The sequence below is a fragment of the Athene noctua genome, chromosome 17, assembly GCF_965140245.1.
Source record: "Athene noctua chromosome 17, bAthNoc1.hap1.1, whole genome shotgun sequence".
Classification (NCBI taxonomy): domain Eukaryota; kingdom Metazoa; phylum Chordata; class Aves; order Strigiformes; family Strigidae; genus Athene; species Athene noctua.
This window is the reverse complement of record NC_134053.1, coordinates 2,365,658-2,388,471: the sequence shown is the minus strand read 5'-3', so window position 1 is coordinate 2,388,471 and position 22,814 is coordinate 2,365,658. Positions and strand designations below refer to the sequence as shown.

General features: G+C 48.6%; 2 protein-coding genes across 7 annotated transcripts in view; one reads left to right on the top strand and one right to left on the bottom strand.

Annotated features, from left to right (window-relative positions):
* Positions 1-14: 14 nt before the first annotated feature.
* Positions 15-11,074, top strand: TRAFD1 (TRAF-type zinc finger domain containing 1). The gene is made up of 11 exons (XM_074921630.1): positions 15-317; positions 1,712-1,847; positions 1,918-1,971; positions 3,166-3,400; positions 4,853-5,134; positions 5,844-5,917; positions 6,109-6,324; positions 8,077-8,191; positions 8,977-9,271; positions 10,297-10,363; positions 10,506-11,074. The coding sequence occupies exons 1-11, from the start codon at positions 268-270 to the stop codon at positions 10,548-10,550; spliced, it is 1,569 nt and encodes a 522-aa protein (XP_074777731.1). The 5' UTR covers positions 15-267; the 3' UTR covers positions 10,551-11,074.
* A 2,552-nt stretch (positions 11,075-13,626) lies between these two features.
* HECTD4 (HECT domain E3 ubiquitin protein ligase 4) overlaps positions 13,627-22,814 on the bottom strand; it is a 77,191-nt gene continuing 68,003 nt past the window's right edge. For all 6 annotated transcript variants that reach the window (XM_074921622.1, XM_074921624.1, XM_074921625.1 and 3 more), the window contains 8 exons: positions 21,980-22,099; positions 21,675-21,830; positions 19,624-19,727; positions 18,455-18,676; positions 17,220-17,386; positions 16,556-16,751; positions 15,177-15,399; positions 13,627-14,587 (listed from right to left, as the gene is read on the bottom strand). In XM_074921622.1, the coding sequence (XP_074777723.1) occupies positions 14,451-14,587; positions 15,177-15,399; positions 16,556-16,751; positions 17,220-17,386; positions 18,455-18,676; positions 19,624-19,727; positions 21,675-21,830; positions 21,980-22,099 (1,325 nt within the window). In that variant the 3' untranslated portion in view covers positions 13,627-14,450. The remainder of the gene's footprint in view (positions 14,588-15,176; positions 15,400-16,555; positions 16,752-17,219; positions 17,387-18,454; positions 18,677-19,623; positions 19,728-21,674; positions 21,831-21,979; positions 22,100-22,814) is intronic.

Genomic DNA, 22,814 nt, shown 5'->3' with positions numbered 1-22,814 from the left:
GCGCACCGGGCACCGGGGCCGCGGGCGCGGAGCGTCCCCTCCGCCGGGCCGGGGCCGTTCCTGTTCCTCTTCCTCCCCCTCCCCGCGCTGCCGCTGCTGGCGGGGTGGGGGTGTCTCCTCCCCGCCGCTCCCCGGGGGCAGCGAACCGCCGCCGGCCCCGCGCCGAGGGAACCGGCGCGTCTTTGCCGTGAGGCGCGGGTGCCCCCGGCCGCTGAGGGTACGGCAGGGGAAGGGGGTGCCTCTTCCAGCCCCCGGACAGAAAGAAAAATGGCTATAGCTGCCGTGAGCGAGGCGGAAACCCGGCTGTGCGGCAACTGGTAAGAAACGAAACCGAGCGCTCAGGGCGGGGGGGTGCCCGGCCTTCGGGCAGGCCGGCTGGGCGAGTCACTGTCTATTCCCTTGAAATGCTCTGACATACTAGAAGGTGCAAATTAATAATGAACGTAATATTAAAAAAAAAACAAAAACCAAACAAACGTTTGGGCTTTGGTTTTTACCTTGTTAAGTGGTAACAACGATTTTCCCAGCCTTTACCCAAGTTTCTCACTGAACAGGCAACTAGATAGAAACCAGAGTGTTCAAATAGAAATAAAGACTTGATTTTCAGTGAGGAGCACGTGAAGCACACGAATTCAAGTTTTTCTTTAGCAGCCAAGTGGCTCAGAAGCAGAGATGTAAAAATAGAATCAATAGACGCATATTGTTGCAGCGTTTATTTCTCTTTGCTAACAGTTCTCTTCCTTCAGAAACTCCGGTTGTTGGCAATACAATTACCAATAATGAGGCCATCTCAGAAATTGCACCCTGAATACAAGCAACTACAGAAATTAACTTTTTTTTTTTTTTTTTTCCTCAAAGAGACATGAGAATCCAAACAGTTTCTTGCAACATCAGGCTGGTTTGCAAGCAGCGGGCGGGTGCAGTTCAGACACTGCTGCTGGACTTTGTTCCTTTACCAGGCCGTTGGCTGCTTGGGATCTGGCAAGGGAGAAAACTAAACAGCTGTAGGGATTGTTCTGCCTTTGTGACACGGAGGGCGCTAAGCAATAGGTTAAAAAGTTAATTTTGGTGTTTTGAAGGCTGATTTCTTGGGGGGAGGGATGATGTGTCCATTTAGAAATGATGTTACCTGCTTGAGGCAGGAATAAGGGCTAAGCTCCTAGTGCCTCAGTTCTTTTTGGACCTTTAGTGTTTGTAATCCTTGCATTCTCCTCAAGATAGGAAAATGAGTCTCTTAGAAATGAGGTGAGTTGCGGAATTTTGGCTACAGAATAATATGGTTACTGCTTTCATTCCTTGAGCAGATCTGGCCTAACAAGATCTGTTACTTATTTTTTCCAAGCAGAGCCCTGTTCAGCCTCTCATAGCCAAGTTATTTTCAGGAAGAAACGTATCTTCTCAGATTAAAACTAAACTTGAACCTGGTGATAACTTGCTTATCCTTAAAAATTTCTTTTTCTCATAAGGAAATAAATCCGCCTTGATTTTATCTTAATGCAGTGTGAAAATTGTGACTTTTGCATGCTCTATATGTTAATATCCTCCCTGTAAAGGAACAATGAGGCTTGGTCAGGCTTGCTTTTCTTTAGTTACTCAGTTCTCTAAACCACAAATTCATAGAAAGCTTTCTTAGGACTTTTTTTGTTATGAAGAAGTGCTTGAAATTGTTGTTAGTGTATTTTCTGCAAAGTAACCTTTGACTTTCTCATAGCAAAAAGGATATTCCTGCTGCTAATTTCATCATTCACGAAATCCACTGCAGCAGAAATATTGAAGTATGCCGCTACTGCAGTGAATCAATCCCAAAGTCTGAAATGAAGAACCATATTGAGTCCGAACATGTGCAGGTGAGAAACAAATTCCTCTAAATGTCCTGATTTCTATGGCAATTAATCTAACGAGGTCTGTTTATTGTAGGTTACCTGCAAGTGTAGGATGAAGATGGAAAACAGTCTCTTGAAGGATCATGAGGTTGGTGGACTTGATATTATTAGACACTTGGAAGATACTCTACAGTATTTCCAGACTTTGATTCTAGAGCCTTTCTGTCAGCCAAGACCTGGATTCCAGCCTGTGATTCATGCATCCTTTTTATTGAACCGTGCTTGCTTAAATTCACACCCTCTGAGAGGAGGTGGTTGGAAACTGCCTTAAAGCGGTAGAGCCTGCTCAAGTCTTCATATCAAAGGGGTATCCGTGGTAATTGGTGATTTTGTCCTTATTAGTGATTAAGATGGAAAATGGCACGGAATTTCAAAATATGATTAACTTGACTTTTTTCATCCCTTTAACATTACGCATTTCTGACTCTGCTGCAGTCATTATGTGAGTTTTAATAACTCATTATCTCCAAACAAACTTTTAAAACAGCTTGTAAAAAAATCCTAAAATAGGACACAGTGGGGTTTTCTGAGTTTCTGAATCCAGTTGGCTGCTGTCACAGGCAACCTTGGTAAACATGTCGGGACCTTCCCTTCCTATGGGTTCATTTAAAGTCAGCTCGGGAAGTGCCACCTAAGTCTGCTTATTGCTGAGGAAAAGAGGAATTTTCTTTGAAGATAAGTCCAGTTCAGAACCCTGGAAGAAGTTTATCCTGCAGGCTTGTGTGTAGTGCTTTTAGGTTGGTTTATAAAGCAAATGATGATGTATTTTTGCAGCATCTGCAATTATAAAGTGTTTCATCTGTGCTTAATCCCTTTTGAAGGGCAACTTACCTGTCCCTCGGTGTAGTGTAAAGAACATTTGCAAGCAATTCTTGTTGAGTAGCAAATGAGCTGTTAATCTGTTCCCTAATAGAACACATACTATGGTGGTTTTTAGCAGCACTCAATGAAATGTGATTAGTACTGGATTGCAAGGCTGTATCTAAAAGCTAATTTCAAAAAGCACGATGTGAATCTGCTGTCCAAGCGTTACAGATTTAAAAAAACCCCTGTTCTGAGCATTCGGAGTGCTCCAGCTGGCATGTTTATGACTGCAGAGGTTATACAACACGTTATTCTTGCATTTCTCATGCGGTATCTTATTCCAGGCTATTCTTTAGTGTAGCTTTGGATCTGGCTAAAGAAACAATAGACCGCTCAGCTCTTAAGGAAACTGAGAACCTCCCTCCACTTTTGCCTCAGTCTTCCATATGCAAAGAATAATCCCTCTTTCTTTTTCCAGGCGTCAGCGTGCCCTCTGCGTCCTGCCCTCTGCCAGTACTGTGACATACAGCTTACTTTCAACAAACTCCAGGAGCACGAACTCTACTGCGGAGCAAGGACTGAGCCGTGTGCTGGCTGCGCTCGTAACATCATGCTGAAAGATCTGAAGGAGCATCCTTGGGTCTGTGGGCGAGAGGAGAAACAAGAAAGAGGAAGCAGGACGGTGCCTCGCTTGGAGGAGGAGGAGGAGGCAGATTTGCACTTCCTTCGAGCCATCAGAAACCGACTAAGATCAGGTAACTACGCTGGGCCTTTGTGCAGGGTGCCCAGTGTGCTAGAAAAGCAGATTTATAGCAGCTGTGTAGGAGACAAAACCCTTCAGGACATTAGCAGAAGAAATGTTCCAGCAGTACAAAGAAATCAAAAGTGAGGTATGGGATAGAGAAGAGCAATAATTGGCTTCTAATTTGGCAGCAAATCCAAGTATGAGGTTTTGTAATGTGAAAATACTGAATAATGGAAGCTCCAGAGGTGCTGTGAGTAGGGCTGTTCTACTGTGGAACAGAACAGTGAAGGTGTCAGCCAGCTAAGCAGAGGGCTGCTGAGGTACCTGGTGTGAAAGCCCAGTCCACTGCCTGTCCTTTTGTCTCAAACTATCTAGGTGAAACGTGCAATTGGAGTTGTTTGCTTGCTGCAGACTCTGTCTGGTTTTGTGTAGCAGCTGCACTCCTCTTTCCTTCAGTCACACAGAATGGTAGATGAGGTCTGGATGTGGGTTCACCTACATAGTGCTGCACATTTCTTCAGTGCCATTCTGTTTGGACGTAGCTGAGACTATTACCAACGCCTCTGCTCTTTCCCACGGCTCTGATCTCTCACCTCCACGTGCAGGGATCACGTCACCCTTAAGACATGGCCTTGCCGTGGGCTCTCGGCTGAATCTCTGCTCTGCTTTATGCCCCGGGCTGCTCAGAGGATTTAACACTGCAGACTACTAAAGTACAGTCTTTACTGTAGAAGGCTGCCTGGCTTATAGAAATAACTTCTGGGCTTAGTTAATGAAACTGAATAACCTGGAGAGCTGTAATTTGTAGGACACTTATACTAACTTCCAGAGAGTACTCACAAGTAGTGTTTTTACGCACGTGTAAGCTTTGTTTAAAACTCCCATGTGATCGGTACAAATGAAATACCAGAGAGATTTGAAACAGCCAGCATTGGTGAGGAGCACTTAGCCTGTCTTCAGGCATCATCAGTTGTCTTGGGCCCTGTTCCCAAACCCTGGTTTTCTGTTCGGTGTAGCTTTCCCACCAGAAAGCGTTTCATGGTTTTCCTCTGTACATGTATAGTTCCCACTGTTGTCAAATGTGGTATCATTAAGAGGAATTTGTTTTCCCATTGATATGCTGAAAAAACAAAGCTGAAGGCTTTCAGCCTTGTAAAAAGGACAAGACTACAGTATATTACTAGACCTTGTTCACATAAGAGGAACGACTTCCTTCTTTTTCTCCTTTTTTGCTTTTTACAAACAAAAGTAGGGTGATGTTTTCCTTCTTCCTCCCAGATTTGATACAGGTGTCCCTCTAGGCTTTGAAACGCTGAACTCCGTGAGCGTCCACGTGTGAAACCCTCACGGCTGAGCTAGTGTCGTGGCCAGAAGGGAACTGCTAGTTGTAGCCTTAACGTTCTCTCAAATTTATTATATTTATCTTTTGAAGAGGGTGAACTGGAGCAGCTGGAGAGAAACGAAAACACTCATTCTTCGCTCTGTGAAGAGTGGAACGCCGATTTAGACTACGTGTTGGCTCTTAGCCTACAAAATGAGAATAATCCTCACAGTAATACTGCGGCTGAAATTCCCAGCGACTCCTGGGAAAACTACTACACCAAAGGGTCTGTGCCATCTGCCCATCTTAATGAAACAGACGAGTCGAGTATCTTCTCCTGTGACTCTTTAGTGTCTTTTAGCGCATCAAACCACATAAAAAGTAAGTATAAACGCTGTCATGGTGGTGTTTTTTTCCTTAATGTTTGAGGGGAAGGGAGAAGGAAAGAGAGGATTCTTGGATTGGGACTGTCAGAGATTATCTAGGTATTTAAAATGTCAAAGTGGGTCTCTTTGAGACTCCCTCTAAATCATTTGTAGGCAATTAGGAGATTAGACTCTCCATGAGTACCATTCTTCCCTCCTTTCTTAAATTTCATCTTCTGCTCCCTCAAAACTTAGCAATATTAGTGTTTAAAATAGTTTCTTTAAAAGAGATATTGCTAAAGCACGACAGCAAGGGAAGAAGAAATAAAAGCAACAGCGAATGTCTGACCTTGATATGTGGCGAGAGCTTCACAAAAACTGGGTAGGTGACAGCTCTCCTGTCAAAGTAAACATGGTAGGAAGGGAGGATCTGGGGGAGACCTGGCGTGCCAGCTTATTTTGAAAGGAGAAATGGTACTAAGGGATTTACTGAAGGCAGTAACAGGCTTTTCTACCCTTGGATGCATCTTTGACCCCAAGACATTGTTCTCACTCTGGGTGCTGTGAATTTCTGATGTGAAATTCGGCAAGTGGGACTCGAGTAAGTGTTTCCTGAGCGTTTGCTGGGGAACAGGAGCCTGTTCTGCAGGGATTCTGAAGGCAAGTCGGTCCGACTGCCTCAGGCTTCTCTGTGGTAGAGGATATAACCGTTACGTACTTTGCAGGCGATGAGGTCATCATGCTGCCGTGTGAATTTTGTGAGGAGCTCTACCCTGCCGAGGATCTGATTCTTCACCAGGTGTAGTACTTTCTGGTGTTGTATCTAAGGGGTTGCAGTAAGGCCCTTTTTTCTGTTACTGCAACTGAAAAAGGGTGCAGTTGTCACTCAGCGGTACTGAGAGAACTCTGGCAATTTGGTCTTTGTGTCGTGTTGAAAGTCCATCTTTGCTCAACAGGAGAGCTAACTTTTTTGTGTTGCTTGTGTAACAGACAGGTTGTAACCCAGCAAGTGCCTTTGCCTCGTTCAGTAAAAGGAGTTCTTCCCCAAACCTACGAGAATATGATGGCCTGCGTGCTCTTGGGTCCAAAAACCGAAGGTCTCTCTTTTCATCCCAGCCCCAAGCTATCCGGGCAAAAGGATACATGATGTTTCCATGTGAATTTTGTGGTATCCAGCTAGAAGAGGAGATGCTCTTTCATCATCAGGTACTAACCAGAACTTGATCTGCTGTACCGCATCCACTTGTTCAAGAAATGTGCCAAGTCCCACGGCCTCTTGCTGTGGCATGTTTCAGGAATTCAAGTAACTGTCCCCTGTGTCACGTCTTCCTCACCAAAGCCTCTTGGGTCCCATCTCGTTGTGCTATGCCGAGGCTCTTACTGAAAAATAACAATTATCTGGAAAGCTCTTGTAATGAAAATGAAACAAAAGGCCCTGAAATTGCACAAGATACTGTTTGACTTGCACATAAAGGCGGTGTTGAAACCAGGATGTGTGAATCACAGCTAAGGTGGGAGAGGAGCACAAGCGTAAAACTGAGAGAGAGGAAGCAGAGAACAGATTATGAGTCTAGAGGGTGGAGGAATGTCTCAGAGGGTAGACGTAGAGACAGAGGAAGGTTAAGGGCGTGGCTATACCAGAAGCTCGGCCTAAGGGAGACGTGGTGGGTTTATGAAATGGTGGGCACTGCGGAGTGCTTACTGGGGTGTTCCAGTTCTTCTGTACGTTGCTGGGGGATGTTTCTTGTATGGGAAGAACACCAGGTCTTGGTACTGCTGAAGCTGTTGTCACTTTTGAGGAATGCTGGGCAGATTTGGGGAGTGGCTGCACCACCAGGTACACGTAGAACCAGGTAGATGTGCTGACATGTCCCCAGATCTGCTCCAGCTGGTATCTGCCCACTCTGGACTGGGCTACTATAACGGGCAAGTTAGGGAAATGCTGAGCTTGCTCATTTTCTGTTTCATGGTTCTTTCCTATTCTTAGTCCTAGCTAACAAACCAGCAAAGCTGTATTCTGTGTTTCTGGGCCTTTCCTCTCCAGGTGACCGTAAAATCAGTATTAATAGAAATGAGATCTGATACAATTTCATAGCTTACCCTTTGCTAAACAGTCGTGCTCGACATGAAGGAGAAGTCCCATCCACTTCCTATTCCAGTTAGCTGGTGGAAGACTTTTTTTTTTTTTTTTTTTTCCCCTCACCCTATCTAACTGTTTTGGAAATGCAGAATGCAGAGACTGCTTTATCTACCAGCTTCTACTATTTTTTGTGAAGTTTGCATATGATAATTAGGACTTGTTAAGAATTAGTGACGGGAGCTGAGTTGCAAAAATATTGTTTGCAAACCATGGGAAGGACACCCTGTGTTTAAAGTTTTGTGTTCCACGTTGTATTCCTGGTATCTCACAAATGTAACAAATATTTTCCTTTCTAGGTCCTATTTCTGTTTGGTGTCCTCTGTGTTTCTGTCTGTCTTGTTTTGTTGTTCTTGCTGTAATCAACCTGCTGAAAAACATGGGTTTATAGCCAGGATAGCCAGCAGGGGCACTTCTGTGGGCAGCGTGACTTGGAAATCACTTCTAACTTAATTTTTGTTGCTGGATTTCTTTTTATGAGGACACTGATACCAGGTTGATATCGGGAACTTGATTGGAACTATAGTGACAGCACTTCAGGGCTGCTGTCCTGCAGCTTGAGCCTGGCTTTGCAGGGCCCTTCTTAGGTGTGAGAGGCAGGAGACTAGGGCTGTGGGCTGGTGGGGAGGCCCTCAACACAGTTCCATTTCTGTTAGGTCCTGTGACAGCCAGTGATTATCCCTCAGGTGATACCTGTCTCTTCTGAAAAACAATCCCTTGCTAACCTTCATCGTGCTGAGGGGCGATGCTCTGCAGTGTTTTTACAGGAATAAATCTGAAGGAGCTGTGGTTTAAGCAGCCAAATATGTGTTTTGCTGTAGCACCACTGCGATCTGCGCCCGGCCAGCCCTGCTGCAGCCTTTCCCTTGCCACCTCCAGCCAACAGTGAGAGAAGAGAATCGCCAGAGCCGGCTCGGAGACGGACCAGACACCAAGGTGTGGGCAAAGCATGGCCTTAGGCATGCTCTTCTTTATGTTTGCAGGAACACGCTGAGTGTTCCCAGCCAAACAGGTGTTGTTACTCTCTTGTTGAGCGTGGCCAGAGAAGGGCAACGGAGCTGGGGCAGGGTCTGGAGCACAGGTCTGCTGGGGAGCGGCTGGGGGAACTGGGGGGGTTCAGTCTGGAGCAGAGGAGGCTGAGGGGAGACCTCCTGGCCCTCTGCAACTCCCTGCCAGGAGGGGGCAGAGAGGGGGGATGAGTCTCTGGAGCCAAGGCCCCAGCGCCAGGCCCCGAGGGAATGGCCTCAAGCTGCCCAGGGCAGGGTCAGGCTGGCTCTGAGGAAGGATTTCTGTGCAGAAGGGGCTGTTGGGCGTTGGAATGGGCTGCCCAGGGCAGGGGGGAGTCCCCGGGATCCCTGGGGGGGTTGAAGAGTCGGGCTGAGCCAGCGCTGAGGGATCTGGGGGAGTTGGGAATGGTCAGGGGGAGGGTCATGGTGGGGCTGGAGGAGCTTCAGGGGCTTTTCCAACCCGGATGATTCTGGGATTTCGCTCTCCAAAATTCTAAAAAATTTTCAATCCTTGACCATTGGTCTAGTTTTACGCAAGAAAGATTAAATCACCAAAACTTGGTGTGCTCAAAGTTCTTGGTTCTAAGCCGTAATGGGAATGAGGGCTGGTTCTGTTTCTCCAACAGCTTCAAGAACGCAGTGCTTAATGGGAACAGCAAACGCAGCTCCCGCTGCGTTTGCTGTTCCCATTAAGCACTGCGTTCTTGTCCTCAGGAGATGTTTCTCCTCGGCACACGGAAAACTTCGGGCAGCACAAGCTGAGCTGTCCCACACGAGGGACCAAGCCACTGACTAACGTGGCAAATGCCAGGACCGCACCATCGGCCTCTTCAGCACGAGCTGGCGCCGCTCCTGACGCGCGAGGGAAGCCGGAACGGGGGCCTGGCAGTGAGGGGAGACCCAAGAACAGAGCTGCAGGGGGAACAGTGCCGCGTGTGAGACCTGCTCGGAACTTCCCGGTGGAAACTTTTGCATCCGGCTTCTCCAGGACTTCTCCAGCTAGACCCAGGTGATGCTTTTCTTGTCCGGACAGGGCTCGGCTCAGCGGCGCTGCCGGAGCAGGTTTTGCTCTGCTGGGGGCCCCTCACCCCAAAAAGGCCATTGAATGACTCGAGCGTGGCCAGAGAAGGGCAACGGAGCTGGGGCAGGGTCTGGAGCACAGGTCTGCTGGGGAGTGGCTGGGGGAACTGGGGGGGTTCAGTCTGGAGAAGAGGAGGCTGAGGGGAGACCTCCTGGCCCTCTGCAACTCCCTGCCAGGAGGGGGCAGAGAGGGGGGATGAGTCTCTGGAGCCAAGGCCCCGAGGGAATGGCCTCAAGCTGCCCAGGGCAGGGTCAGGCTGGCTCTGAGGAAGGATTTCTGTGCAGAAGGGGCTGTTGGGCGTTGGAATGGGCTGCCCAGGGCAGGGGGGAGTCCCCGGGATCCCTGGAGGGGTTGAAGAGTCGGGCTGAGCCAGCACTGAGGGATCTGGGGGAGTTGGGAACGGTCAGGGGGAGGGTCATGGTGGGGCTGGAGGAGCTGCGAGGGCTTTTCCAACCCGGATGATTCTGGGATTCTTGATGTGCTGGTCCTAAATCCTTTCATTTCATTACAGTAAGAATTAGGCCATAAAGAGAACTGTTCTCTTGTGCCAGAAGTTGAAAAGTGAAAGCGGGGGTGAGGCTTTGGGCCGGGTGCATTCTGACGTTCCCAACAGTGACATATCTTCTGCCTCTTCTCGTGGTGTGAGTGTGGGGGTCCCTCATAAGGTTTCAGTTGGCTGAATTGTGCTGGTGCCAGTTTCAAAGGGCCAGCTGTGGCTTTGCTATCAAACCAGAGCAGACAAAATGGTCGCTGGGAGAAAACATAGGATAAGGCCTCGTTCTCTGGCCGGAGTTGTGCGCTCAGCTGAGCCGTTCCCTTCGCTCTTTGGATAAAATCTGGTTCTTCCATTACCTGAGTAACGGGCTCAGGAGCACGAAGGGCTCTTCCCCGGGGCAGAGCGCGGCTGGGGCAGGCTCCCTTCCTCTGACTGTCTCCCTCCTCTTCCTCTCCAGCCCCAGCCAGGCAGGAGGAAGGCGCCTCGGGACCGGCGCCGTGGGCTGCAGGCGCGGGGGCGCGCAGGTGAGGCAGCGCAGGAGGAGCGTGGCCAGGGCCTGGCTGGGACCCCGAGGACCTGCAGCCAAGTTTTTGTTAATTACTTCTTACAAGTACGCTTTGAAAACAGAGTTTTAACTTTTTTTTTTTAATCCCCCTTTCCCTTGAGGCAAAAGCGCAGAACCCAGCGTCCAGAGAGGCAGAGGAGGAGTGACCCACCGCTGAGGAAATCCACGTTTAGCGCTCTCCGCACTCTAGCTACACCCTGTAGTACTTATTTATCTGAGCACAAGCAAATTCCTGTATTGCCGCATCATTGAACACTTTCTATGAATTTAAATTTTTACAAGCAGTGATCATTTTATATATATATATATATATGTATTTTTAATTTGTAAGAGTATACTACAGATTTTAACTTCGTGCTGGATCCTAGCACCAGCCCAAGGCAGCAGCTACCCCTTGCTCTCGGGAAGCACCTGGGTTCTGTGTCCGTAGGGGCTCTTTGTGACACCAAGCGACAGAATTTCAGCCCTACGGAGCCCGCAGCGTGTCCTGGGCTCCTTCCTCGCTCTCAGCACCACCAGGTGAAAACCAGACACCGCTGGCCAGGCCGATGCGGGGAGAAGGGGAGGAGCTCTGAGCCCCTGGCTGCCTGTCAAACGCTGTTTAACGCTGGATTAGCCTGTGCTTTTTAAATTCCTTGTAATAAAATTTATTTAGTGCTGTCCCAGAACACTGAGCAGTAAAAATCTGTTTTCTGAAGCGAGGTGGGAGCACAAGGGCTCTGTGAGGGGCTGCTCCTGCCCCAGCCACCGCAGAACTGCGGGCAGGGGGATCTGGTAATTTGTGTTCCACTGGTATTAATTACCTCCACTAGGTCTTTGTTAATTTGCAGCCCTTGGGCTCCGGGAAGTGGTAAAGCACAAGCTGGAGCAGGCAGGGCCGAGATAATGACTGGGCATCACCCTAATTAGCTGGGTCCAGCAGATGGCATTAGCAGGGTTAATGAGCCTGCCCCTGTTCTGAGGCAGAAGGAGAAGGGGCCTGTTTCTAAAATAAAGACGTTTTATGGGTTTAGTTGTAGAAGAAAAGCAGAAAAAAGGTATTTGAAAAGAGGTGGCAGCCAGCCTTTGCTGAGGCTCGGGTAGGAGACAGGATTCTAAGCTGCCTCCTCAGGTGAGAGATAAAGGTGCAGAAATCATTAGTGTGAAAATTAACAAACTACAGAGCAGGGAACGGGGCTGAGGCTGCGCCATCCCTCAGGGGCAAGAAATGCTGCACTTCCCCCAGCGAAATACCGGCCCTCCTGCTCTTGCTTTCCGTCCTATACAAACCATTTACATTTCTGGGCTAAGTAACTACACCTGCCAGTGTATTAATGCCTAACAAGCACACAGCTCCCCCCGGGGAGGACCAATCTCGGCCTTTTCAGCCCCAAAGAAGGACACGACACAGGCGAGGGGAGGGTGAGAATCTCCTTTATGCAAGTGCACACGCCATGGCCAAGAGCACGTCACAGGGTACTGCTGTGCAGGAACCGAGGGGACACACACCGCGCTAGAACTAAGACCCAGCTCCAGAGGTTTGGTTTGTTTGTGGTTTTTGTTTTGTTTTTTTTTTTTTTTTTCTCCATTGTTTAGTATAATTTTACATTCTGAATGAATATATATTTAAAAAAAAAAAAATCACAAACCAATCTTTGCTTTGACAAACAAGGCTATTACAGACAATGTCAAGTTCATTTAAAGCACAAGGAAGTAATGATGATTAGAAAAGCTTTTAATTAAAAGGCCATTTGAGCTACAGTGGAACCACTGCAGCGCTTCCTTCCTAGTCATGTAGAAAAAAAAAAATAAAGCCCCCGCCACCCCCCTCCCAACTCATTTCTTCGTTCCTCAGAAAAAAAAAACCCAAAGTTGATGAAGGTTGTTTACTGGTGTGACATTTCTCCTGTAGAAGAAGCTTCATTTACACAGCGAGGTGTAAACAGCATCGACTAAAAGTTTGTTATCTGTAATCATAAATAATTAATCGTAATAAATATGTATCAAGTCACTTTACAGCAGATGTGTCAGGGCCAGGCCGCAGGCAGGCTCCGCTCCGGGGGGCTCTGGCAGGAGCAGACAGGCAGCAGCAGCAGTTTCGGCCTCGCAGCGGTGATCAACAGCCCTGGCAGCCGTTGGCACAGCGACTTCTCCAGCCCCGTGAGTCCACCCGAAGCCTTGCGGGCCCCAAAATGAGCGATTTACACCCCAAAACCAGCCCCCAGCGTGTCACCTTCAGCAGCCACATGAAAATCAGGGGAGGTCCTGTGTGGCACAGAGGGGCCCAACCCAGGTTGGTTTTGTGGGTTTGGTTTTGTTTTGTGTTTTTTTTTTTTCCCCTCCTCCCCACCCTGCTCTGGGCAAACTCCACATGTTTGCGCTCCCGCCGGTTTCTGAGCTACATCTACGCTTCTACCAGGAAACGGACAAAATTCGAGAGGAAATAATCTTCTGCTGTGGGGCTGTTCCTGCGGGTGCAACAGAGGGGGAAGAGCTTTCCCAGCCCCGGGCTGCGGGGACTCGGGACGCCAACAACCATCTCGACCGCGGCTGCGCGCACGTTTCTCCATTCGCTCACAGAACAACAAGAATATACACACGTGTTTAGGCTTTTCTCTTACTCACACCTTATCTTCCACGTACCACACACTCACCGTTCCCAATATTCACAATAATATACAATAAATACAGCTTTTTCAACGCCCATCACCACCGACCAGCCCGATGAGTGGACGTTGTCTTCTAAAGAGACACAGAACACCAACCCCGCAGCACAGTTACACCCCGGCGGGGGAACGGCCCCCCCCAGCCACCACCTCGGGGTCTCCTCACCCTTCCCGGGGCTCCAGCGGGTTCTAAGGGATCGACAAAGCAACGCCCGTGACTCCGACAGGCTCCTGGCACAGGGCAACCGCTTTTAGAGGAGTAAAGGAAGATCCGGGTGTTGATGTGGTGATTGGAAACAACCCCAGAACGGATCTCACAACATACAGAAGTGAAACTTCAGAGATTTGTTCGCTCTCCCTAGTCCGCTATTTCCGTAGAAAATAGAAGCTTTGTCTTCATCCGCGTCACTTTGTGCCTTCCCCAAACCTCATCCTCCTTTCTAGGATCGTTTGCTCTTAGATCAAAGATCATTTTTGAGTACAGAAATGAGTTCCGGGTGTTGAACCACGCACTGATTATTCTGAAAGCTTGTTCGGAAATAGGATAAAGTGACAGATGAGAAGCTTGAACTGTGGTATCTTACACCATACAGAGAGAAGCTGTTTTGTTTCTGCTAATATTTTAATTACAATAAATTATTTTGTTACTAAGCCAAGCAAACATTCAAGAACATCTGGGGCAAGAACCCAACTGAATTACAGCCCTTTCACTGTTCTTGCAATTACAGATCTTCCTAATCAAAGAGTGAAAAGTGTCGAGCCGAAAGCCCAGATTAACTGCGGCAGCGACCCGTGTGCTTGCTCAGAGTTTAAAAAGTTACAAGAAAACGGTGGAGACGTGACCACGCAGGCTGGCAGCACGTTTTCTGCTCTAAGAACTCAAGCAAGCGCTAGAAATCCTGCACGATCTCCGCCTGCGACAGGAGGCACCGCGCTCTGTTCCTGCGGCGATTCCCTCCCCACACCCAATTCTTTCCATTTTTGTACTCAAAAATGTTTTCAGGGGAGAGCGAGCTACGAGGCTTCGCCTCCGAGTGCTCCCGCACTCAGCACGCCCTCACGTTTGTTGTGTTTGCGTGGGTCGTGTCGCTCTCAGTTACAAAATTAGAAATGTACATGTTGAAAGGTTTTTCAAAATTAAATTATACACAAACTGGTCTTTACTAAACTATCCTACAAATATTCCACAAACAAGGCAGCAAAATAACCAGTCCACCACAAAGTCTACAAATACAAAATGTAAGTCTTCCAGTAATTATTGTAACGGGAACAAAAGTTCAGAAAATAAATTAACCTCCAGCTCCTCACACAGTGTTACAGGAGGTATTTTTACGTGAACTGAAGGGTTTCCGACGTCAGCGGAGTCACCAAGCAATCCAGAGTCACCTCGAGGCGCCCCCCTCAGCCGCTGAGCGGATCCTCCCGGTAGTGGATGGCGTAGCGCAGCTTCTCCAGCATGATGTCCAGCGAGGAGTACTGCGGCAGCTTGATCATGAACATGCACGTTTCCACACGGATGTACCGAGAGTCGGGGGAGCCTGCAGGGAAAAAAAAAAAAAAAAAAAAAGGCACCAGAAAGGGTTTGAACATGCCTGTTGCGTTTTGCCTCCTTCTTCCAAAGGATCCTTCCTCTGCTGAAGAAGAAAAAGAAAATAAAATTCCTGCCTGTCCTGTGTGTCTCAAACCTTAAATCCTGCACTGCTGCTCCCTCAGTCCTCAGGCCAATATTTTTCTGATAGCCAAGAGCTTTTTTTTTTTTTTCCTGATGTGGTGTTTCAAAACGAGCCCAGAGCAGATTTTGCAACATACAGAAGTCAAACTTAAGACACTTCATTTTATTTTGATTTTTCTGATAGCTGGAAAATCAAATGACTTTCCCATCATTTGAAAAGCATATGAGACAAATATTACACAAACTCTCTTCTTGTCTCTAGAGAGCAATGTTTTAAGCAGTTAATTTCGATTTTTGACATGGTTCAAAAACAAGTTCTCTTCTTATTTACAGCCCTAACTACCTGCCTCTCGTCATTCTTTGTGCACAAAACACAAGTTTAAATTAAAACAAAGAGAACTGCCAGCTAGAACGACAGCGCCAGAACTGATTTTGCCTTAAAAGGGTGAACAGACCTGCGGCCCCGTCGGGGGGGGCTATTTTCATGGGGTACGGAGGGACGTGGGCCGTGTCGGGGCCCCCGTCCTTGCAGGGGCAGGTGAAGGGGATCCGCTCCTGGTTACAGGCGAACTTGATGAACTTGCAGAGCTCCTCCTGCGTGAACATCTCCAGCGCGCTCCAGAAGAACTCGATGTGCTGGTCGGTCTCCATCAAGCCCACCTGGTACATGGTGTGTGCCTGGAGAGGGGCAGGAGGAGGCACCGTGGCTGCTTCCGCTGTAAGAGGCTGGAAGGGTCCCCACACCTCCCCCCCGACTCTCCTCCTTTTGCAGAATCATTATCAAAATCCACCCACGGGAGGGCGTTAATACACGTGGGTTTGTATCTTCTCAGCCCATCGGCTTCTGTAACGTCTCCGCTGCCGTGCGCCTCGGGCACGGGGCAGGACAGGGGCAGTTCAGGACTAACACCCATGGCTGAGCATATTCTACAACTTCTGGCACAAGAAAACAGTTCTCTTCATGGCTTAATTCTTCAGGAAATGAAATGAAAGGATTTAGGACCAGAAGTCCACAGAATTCCAGAATCATCTGGGCTGGAAAAGCCCCTGAAGCTCCTCCAGCCCCACCATGACCCTCCCCCTGACCGTTCCCAACTCCCCCAGATCCCTCAGCGCTGGCTCAGCCCGACTCTTCAACCCCTCCAGGGATCCCGGGGACTCCCCCCTGCCCTGGGCAGCCCATTCCAACGCCCAACAGCCCCTTCTGCACAGAAATCCTTCCTCAGAGCCAGCCTGACCCTGCCCTGGGCAGCTTGAGGCCATTCCCTCGGGGCCTGGCGCTGGGGCCTTGGCTCCAGAGACTCATCCCCCCTCTCTGCCCCCTCCTGGCAGGGAGTTGCAGAGGGCCAGGAGGTCTCCCCTCAGCCTCCTCTTCTCCAGACTGAACCCCCCCAGTTCCCCCAGCCGCTCCCCAGCAGACCTGTGCTCCGGACCCTGCCCCAGCTCCGTTGCCCTTCTTAAATTGTCTGTCCGTTATGGATGAATTTTAGATCTTCAGAAACTCTTTGCAATTCAAAATAAGAGCAACGTCTCTTTCACCTCTTAGCTCAAGTGGCAAATAATGAATAAAGCTCAAGAAAATAGAGACAGATTTAAAATTTGATGTTAAATAGTAAATTCATGATTTCCTTCAGGAACAAGCCCCACCCTCATTATTTCCTGAATCCAGTGAAAACTTGAAAACCCTCCTTGGGGGTGGAAGCGGGGCACCTACGTGCAGGGCAGCATGCACAAGGACCGTCCCAGCTGTTGGACCAGCAGCAGGTTTTCCCCTAACACCTTCCCCCGGGGGGGTTCTCTGCTCTCCCCGTCAGACAGGGAAGTTTGTTCGCACCTTGAGGAACTCGAGGTTGATGTAGGGGAGCCCGCAGGTCCTCAGCTCCATCTCCAGCGGGGTCAGCGTGGTCAGGAGCTGCAGGGGGATGATGGAGCCCAGCCCCGCGCGCACGGCCGTCATGCACTCGGGGCTCTGCAGCTCCCGCAGCCGCAAGCTCCGGATCGCCGCCGCGTACACGTCCTTGTTCTCCCACCTGCGGGGCAGAGATTCGGCACAGAAAAAAAAAAATAAGGGGAGTGTGTAAGAGCCCTCTGGCCCTTCCCCAGACCATGACACATTTTTTTATGGGGAGATTCTACTTTTGAATAATCAGGAGTGAGCATGAAGCTATTTGCATTCTGATATTTCCCGATTTAATTCCACTCTCAGCTTCCTCCTCTCCCATCACACTCACCCTTTTCTCACAGGGCTCCTACCTGGGGGGTGTTTACTAAAGCCAACAAACACCCCATCAACCCACTCCTCGCTCTCCATCTCCAACAGAACAAATCAGCACCAGCGATTCCAAGCTCCTGCCAACAAACATAAAGCTTCCCCAGATCCTCCAACCCTCCGCTTGTTACCAAAGCGCCTCTGGAGAATCTGGTGCTTGGAAAATTATTCCAGAAACGCTTCTTCACCGCATAACCCAGCACAATGTCCTGCCAAGGCTGTTACTTACCCCACGGGAATGTGCCTGCCTCGGGGACAGAGCTCCACTTCCTCCCCAGTCATGGTCAGGTAGGTGAATTTGCAGCAGGGTTTGTTGGGACAGTCGGGGCTCTCTGTTGCTAGATGCTGAGAGGCGATTTCTGCACACAGAGCTTCCAGCTCTGTCTCGTCATTTATCTGTCACAAAATGCAAGACCAGCACATCAAGAATCCCAGAATCATCCGGGTTGGAAAAGCCCTCGCAGCTCCTCCAGCCCCACCATGACCCTCCCCCTGACCGTTCCCAACTCCCCCAGATCCCTCAGCACTGGCTCAGCCCGACTCTTCAACCCCTCCAGGGATCCCGGGGACTCCCCCCTGCCCTGGGCAGCCCATTCCAACGCCCAACAGCCCCTTCTGCACAGAAATCCTTCCTCAGAGCCAGCCTGACCCTGCCCTGGGCAGCTTGAGGCCGTTCCCTCGGGGCCTGGCGCTGGGGCCTTGGCTCCAGAGACTCATCCCCCCTCTCTGCCCCCTCCTGGCAGGGAGTTGCAGAGGGCCAGGAGGTCTCCCCTCAGCCTCCTCTTCTCCAGACTGAACCCCCCCAGTTCCCCCAGCCGCTCCCCAGCAGACCTGTGCTCCAGACCCTGCCCCAGCTCCGTTGCCCTTCTCTGGCCACGCTCGAGTCATTCAATGGCCTTTTTGGGGTGAGGGGCCCAAAACTGAACCCACCCATCAAGATGTGGCCTCACCAGTGCCAAGCACAGGGGTAAGACCCTTCCCTGTCCCTGCTGGCCACGCCAGTGCTGACACAAGCCACGATGCCATTGGCCTTCTTGGCCCCCTGGGCACACTCTGGCTCCTGTTCAGCCGGCTGTCGATCAACCCCCCAGGTCCCTCTCTGACTGGCAACGTCACACCCCGTTACTCTCGCAGCTCACTGAAGGTGTCACCACGAGGCACAAAGCGCTCGCTCTGTCCTCTGGAGCCATCACGGGCGGTGAAACCCAGTAACAGCTTTGGTGGGTTATTTTCTGGTCTAGCCCTGCCAAGCTCCAGCAAACATTTCAGAAGTTTTAATTCCACTGGGCCTGGCAGCAGAGGAGACTGAGCAGCTTTTCCAAGCCATCAGGATGTGAAATCCTGCACTCGAGTTAAAGCACTTCACAGCTCTGCTCACGTGAAAAACATCCGCTAGCCTGTGGGGGAAACCCTGGAAACAAAGAAAAAAAAAAAAAGAGGGAAAAGAAACAAAAAGTGACTTACATTTTCAAATTTTTTGACATAGTTGTAGGTGAGGATGTCAGCTTCCTGGAGGTCAAGGTCGGGATCCAGCGGCTCCCCCACCAGGGTCTTCCAGAAGGAGGGCAGGAGGTCGAGCGGCAGAGGAACATCCGCCCGAATCGCGATACCCAAGAGCTGCCCGAAGAAGTGGAAGAGCTGCTCCTCGGCGTAGGTTATAGGGCTAGGAGTCAGAATGTACTTCCCCTTGAGAGAAAAAAAACACAGAAGGGAGCACACAGACCAGGAGTGAAGGATCGACGCACACCCTGCGGGTCTGCAAGTTAAGAGGCTTGTGACAACATCGATTCGAACGCGGTGGCTGCTGGTTAGTTGGCTACAACAGGACTGCTCAAGCGTGGTCTGGAGTCTGTATACTGTACAGAGATATTACATCCCATCATCTTATCACTCCATCCTCCAAAGCGATACCAGAAAGCTGGTTTCCCGGAGCGCCCTGCTTTTACCAGCTCTGCTACCCTGCATTCACAGGACTCTGCTGCATTTGCATTACCAGTTTGATATCCGAGTCCTCCAGCTGTGGCGTGTTTCTGGAATACAGCCTGGATGTGCAAGGCCAGGTTTGTGACATAGCTGGTCTTAAGCTGAGGGAAATGACCTGTTTCCCCACCCTGTTGATATTCCTAGGAAGGAACTACCCCTCAACCACCATAAATTCTTTGGGCTATAAGCTTTATCTTGTTTCTACAATACATCTACTGCACAAACCAGGAGGACACTAAATAGCACGGATGGAGCGTTTTATTCTACCAGCAACGTGACTGGTGACATTCCTGGAGAAATACCAGCAGAATGACTTCACTACTTTGGGATGGACAATCCCTAAATCAGACAAGCGAACCAGATTTACTCAAAGTGACCTTCGACCGGGAGTTTTAATCCTGCTACATTCTGCAGTTTTGACCACTTGGCTACTTGAGGTACCCGCAGCACCACTGGAAGTGCCACTGGGGGTTCACCAACAGCCACTGTCAGTCCTGTCAGCCCCTCGGGCCGAGCTGCTCCGATCCACAGGCAGGGGCTGTTGATCTGAAGCCACTCCCTGTGTCCCTGAGTGCGTTCTGCTCCTGGTCAAACACACGCATTCAAAAAAGAGAAAAGCAACTTCAATTTCTTGCATTGAGATATCACACCTTGTTCTTATTGACCGCAGAGCTCGGGCACAACAGGAGAAGGGAGAGCGAGGAGCTCTGTAACTCTTTACAAACTTGCCAGAGGAAGTGACGGAAAGATCCACCTGAAAAAAGAGAGAGGCAAAATAATGAAATGCCCTCTGAGCCTTGTAACTGCTGCCTTTCAATCCAGAATCTGCCATTCTCCTTGGAATCACGTTTCATGCCTTAGATTACAGGCCCAACCTCTCTGACTGCACAGACACGTGGCTTAAATGAGGGTGGGGTAGATGCCAGCCACGCCAGCCCGCGACTCACGTGCAAGCCCACACTGAAATAGTTTAATTACATGCAAAAAAATATTCATTGAATTGCCTCCTGCTCAATTCCCAAGTGCTGCTTTGTCTTCCAGCACTCTGCGTGTAAGCCTGGCACAAACATTTGCTACACCAGTTGGCCTGCAAATGGAATGAGTTACTTGATTAGGGGATGACTGGTGCTGCTTGCACAATGACGGGGCATTTCCACAGCTAAAAGCAGCGAGGCAGTGCATCAGAAATCCTTACAGATGCTGTGCTGTGGAGGTAACATTTATCTCTTTTAAGATACTGTCAATAACCACCACGGACCTTAAAAAGAGAAGAATTCTCCTTGAGAGAAAGCATCAAGGAGCCCTTTGTTCAGCTAATAGCTGCACACTGGCAAGAATTTTCCTTTACACAATTTGATAGGTGATACCAGTTGGTAATAGGAGAAGCACATTTGGGGCTTTTCTTCTCTAATACCCCCATGAAACTCCAAAAAAACCCCCACTGCAATCAATACGCAGAGACTGCATTAATTTAGATAACGGCAATCAATTTTCTTCTTTGACACACAGCTGATATTTGCCTTGATAACCTTATCAATTATTCAACAGATCCGCAAAGCAAGTTTTTCCTCAGCTCTTGGTTAAATCTTTTCCTGGAGGACATGGAGCCCACGTAGCAGCCACGGGAGCCAGCACCCCCACTGGATCAATACCCAAATGGGGCTGGACAGCATCTGCACAAAGATCTTACAGAATGAACCCTCACAAATTAAAATATAACGTCGAGAGAAGGCATTATCATCTTGTTTAATAAAGTCAGATTATTGCTTAACACCTTCTGTGGGAAAGCAGTGCTCCCGTGTCACGAGGAGCCCGTCTCTGCACTGCCTGGGTGAAGTCAGGACAGTTAAATGCTTATTCCTTTCTGTGGTTCATTCTTTTAACCACTCACGTGAAAATTATTAAAACAATTACAAGGAAATACTGTACGTCTCCTCGCAAAAATGAGGAGGATGCAATTTTAATACTATTTACTGCAAAAATTAAGGACAGTTTTTAAAGCAGCAAAACTTTATCGTATTGACCATCTCTTCAGCTTGGCTGGGACAAGCTCAAACTCATATTTCCGATGCCAAGTTGAAAACAACTCCCAGAACCACCTCATCAGGGCATGACTGTTTTGAACTGTTAACACTTGCTTACTCCTTGACAGCCACGTTTGATAATGTAACCTGTACTAGTATTTAACGTGTATCAAATATATAGGGCACATTAACCTATTGGTACCTTAATTTATTGGCTATACGATCTCAGATCACTAACAATTAAAACCACAGTAGCATTACCCAGCTCCTTACTAACAAGAAAGTACTTTAAAAAGTCTTGGTCATCAGCACAGGCGGGGTTTGCCACGGCTGAGCATCAAAACAACCTGACGAGACATCCTTACTAAATGCTCTCCCCATGCTTCAAACAACTTATTATGACTTTATTTACTTGCTCTAGTTAGGGAAGCTGCATGCCCAGGCACGGACACATCCTGCTGTATTAGCTAAAATATGAAAATGAACCATCTGGCTTGCTTAATTCTGGGAAGCTTCATTCTTTTCCATCTGCAGGACTACCAACACCCCAAAGGTGACGCTGTTCCTGAAGGCTGACACGAGCCACGTTCTGGTGAGAACTTGGATTCCACCTGGAGTAAGTTGTCACGACTGCACCCGCCGTCACCCGCGCCGGTAACTCCGTGGGCCCGACTTACTGGTTCCATGAACCTCCTCCCCCGTGAAGCGGATGTTGAAAGCGTACGTGGGGTCTCCACCACTGGCCAGTTTAACACAGAGCTGCGAGGAGGGCACGCAGGAGAGCTGTCGTGCTGCTTGGCAGAAATAGGAATTTTCTGAAGAACGGATCTCCCCTATTTCAAAACAAACAAACAAAAAAATAATACAAAATCCCCGTCCTCAGAGGATTTCGCATTAATGAGCATCTGAGCTTGGTTAAAACAGATCTGACTTACTGCAGTGGATTAAAATAGATTTTGAGAAGGATAAATGCTTCCCTTACCTCCAACGATTTCCAGGGGATCCAGGGTGATTTCTGGGGCTGCGTGATCAGCAGTTCTCTGGACAGTGGCATTCAGCACTCTGTTCATTACCGTTACTTTTGTGTCATAAAAGATCAACCCTAAATAAACAAGCACATTTCAGCATAGTTAATCCATCCTTCTACCACCTTATTTTCTGCAATTCTCTAATGGACAACAGTAGAATAATAATTTCACCTTTACCAGGTAGGTAAAATACGGCTAATCCACTTTTTTTTTAAAAAAAAAGTATTTGTTACTAATGTTTAGTGGAAGAAGCGCGTCGGGTTAGGACACTGATGAATTCTCACGTTATACAAATAGATCCTATCAGCTCCACCAGATCTCTGTAAATCACAAACACTTTGCCAAATAGCTTTCAGAAATCTGAGGTGTTTTGACAGTAACGCTACAGGCAAGAAAACACGATAAAAAATAGGGCTCTCACATTGCACCATAAATGTGGGCTCTAAAGACAAATCTCTGAACATTCCTCACTTCCCCAATACTGCCATTACAAGGGGTTTTTTTCCTAGCTGGGCCAATACAAAAGCCTGTTTACACACATTGATACCTTTGGTGAATTCTGTATCGTTTAGGCAACGTAACGACCCAAATCTTGGGCTTGTATGCTAATGAAGGCTTAGAAAAACTATTTTAAATGCTGATGCACGGTTGATCTCTCTAATTCTACAACTTCAATGACAACGAGGATGCCAACATGTCCTGGGACTTTCACATGACCTGCTGCTTGTTCACTAACAAAGAATTTTCATCTATGGATACGCCCAAGAAGATAAAGACACATTTGAAGGC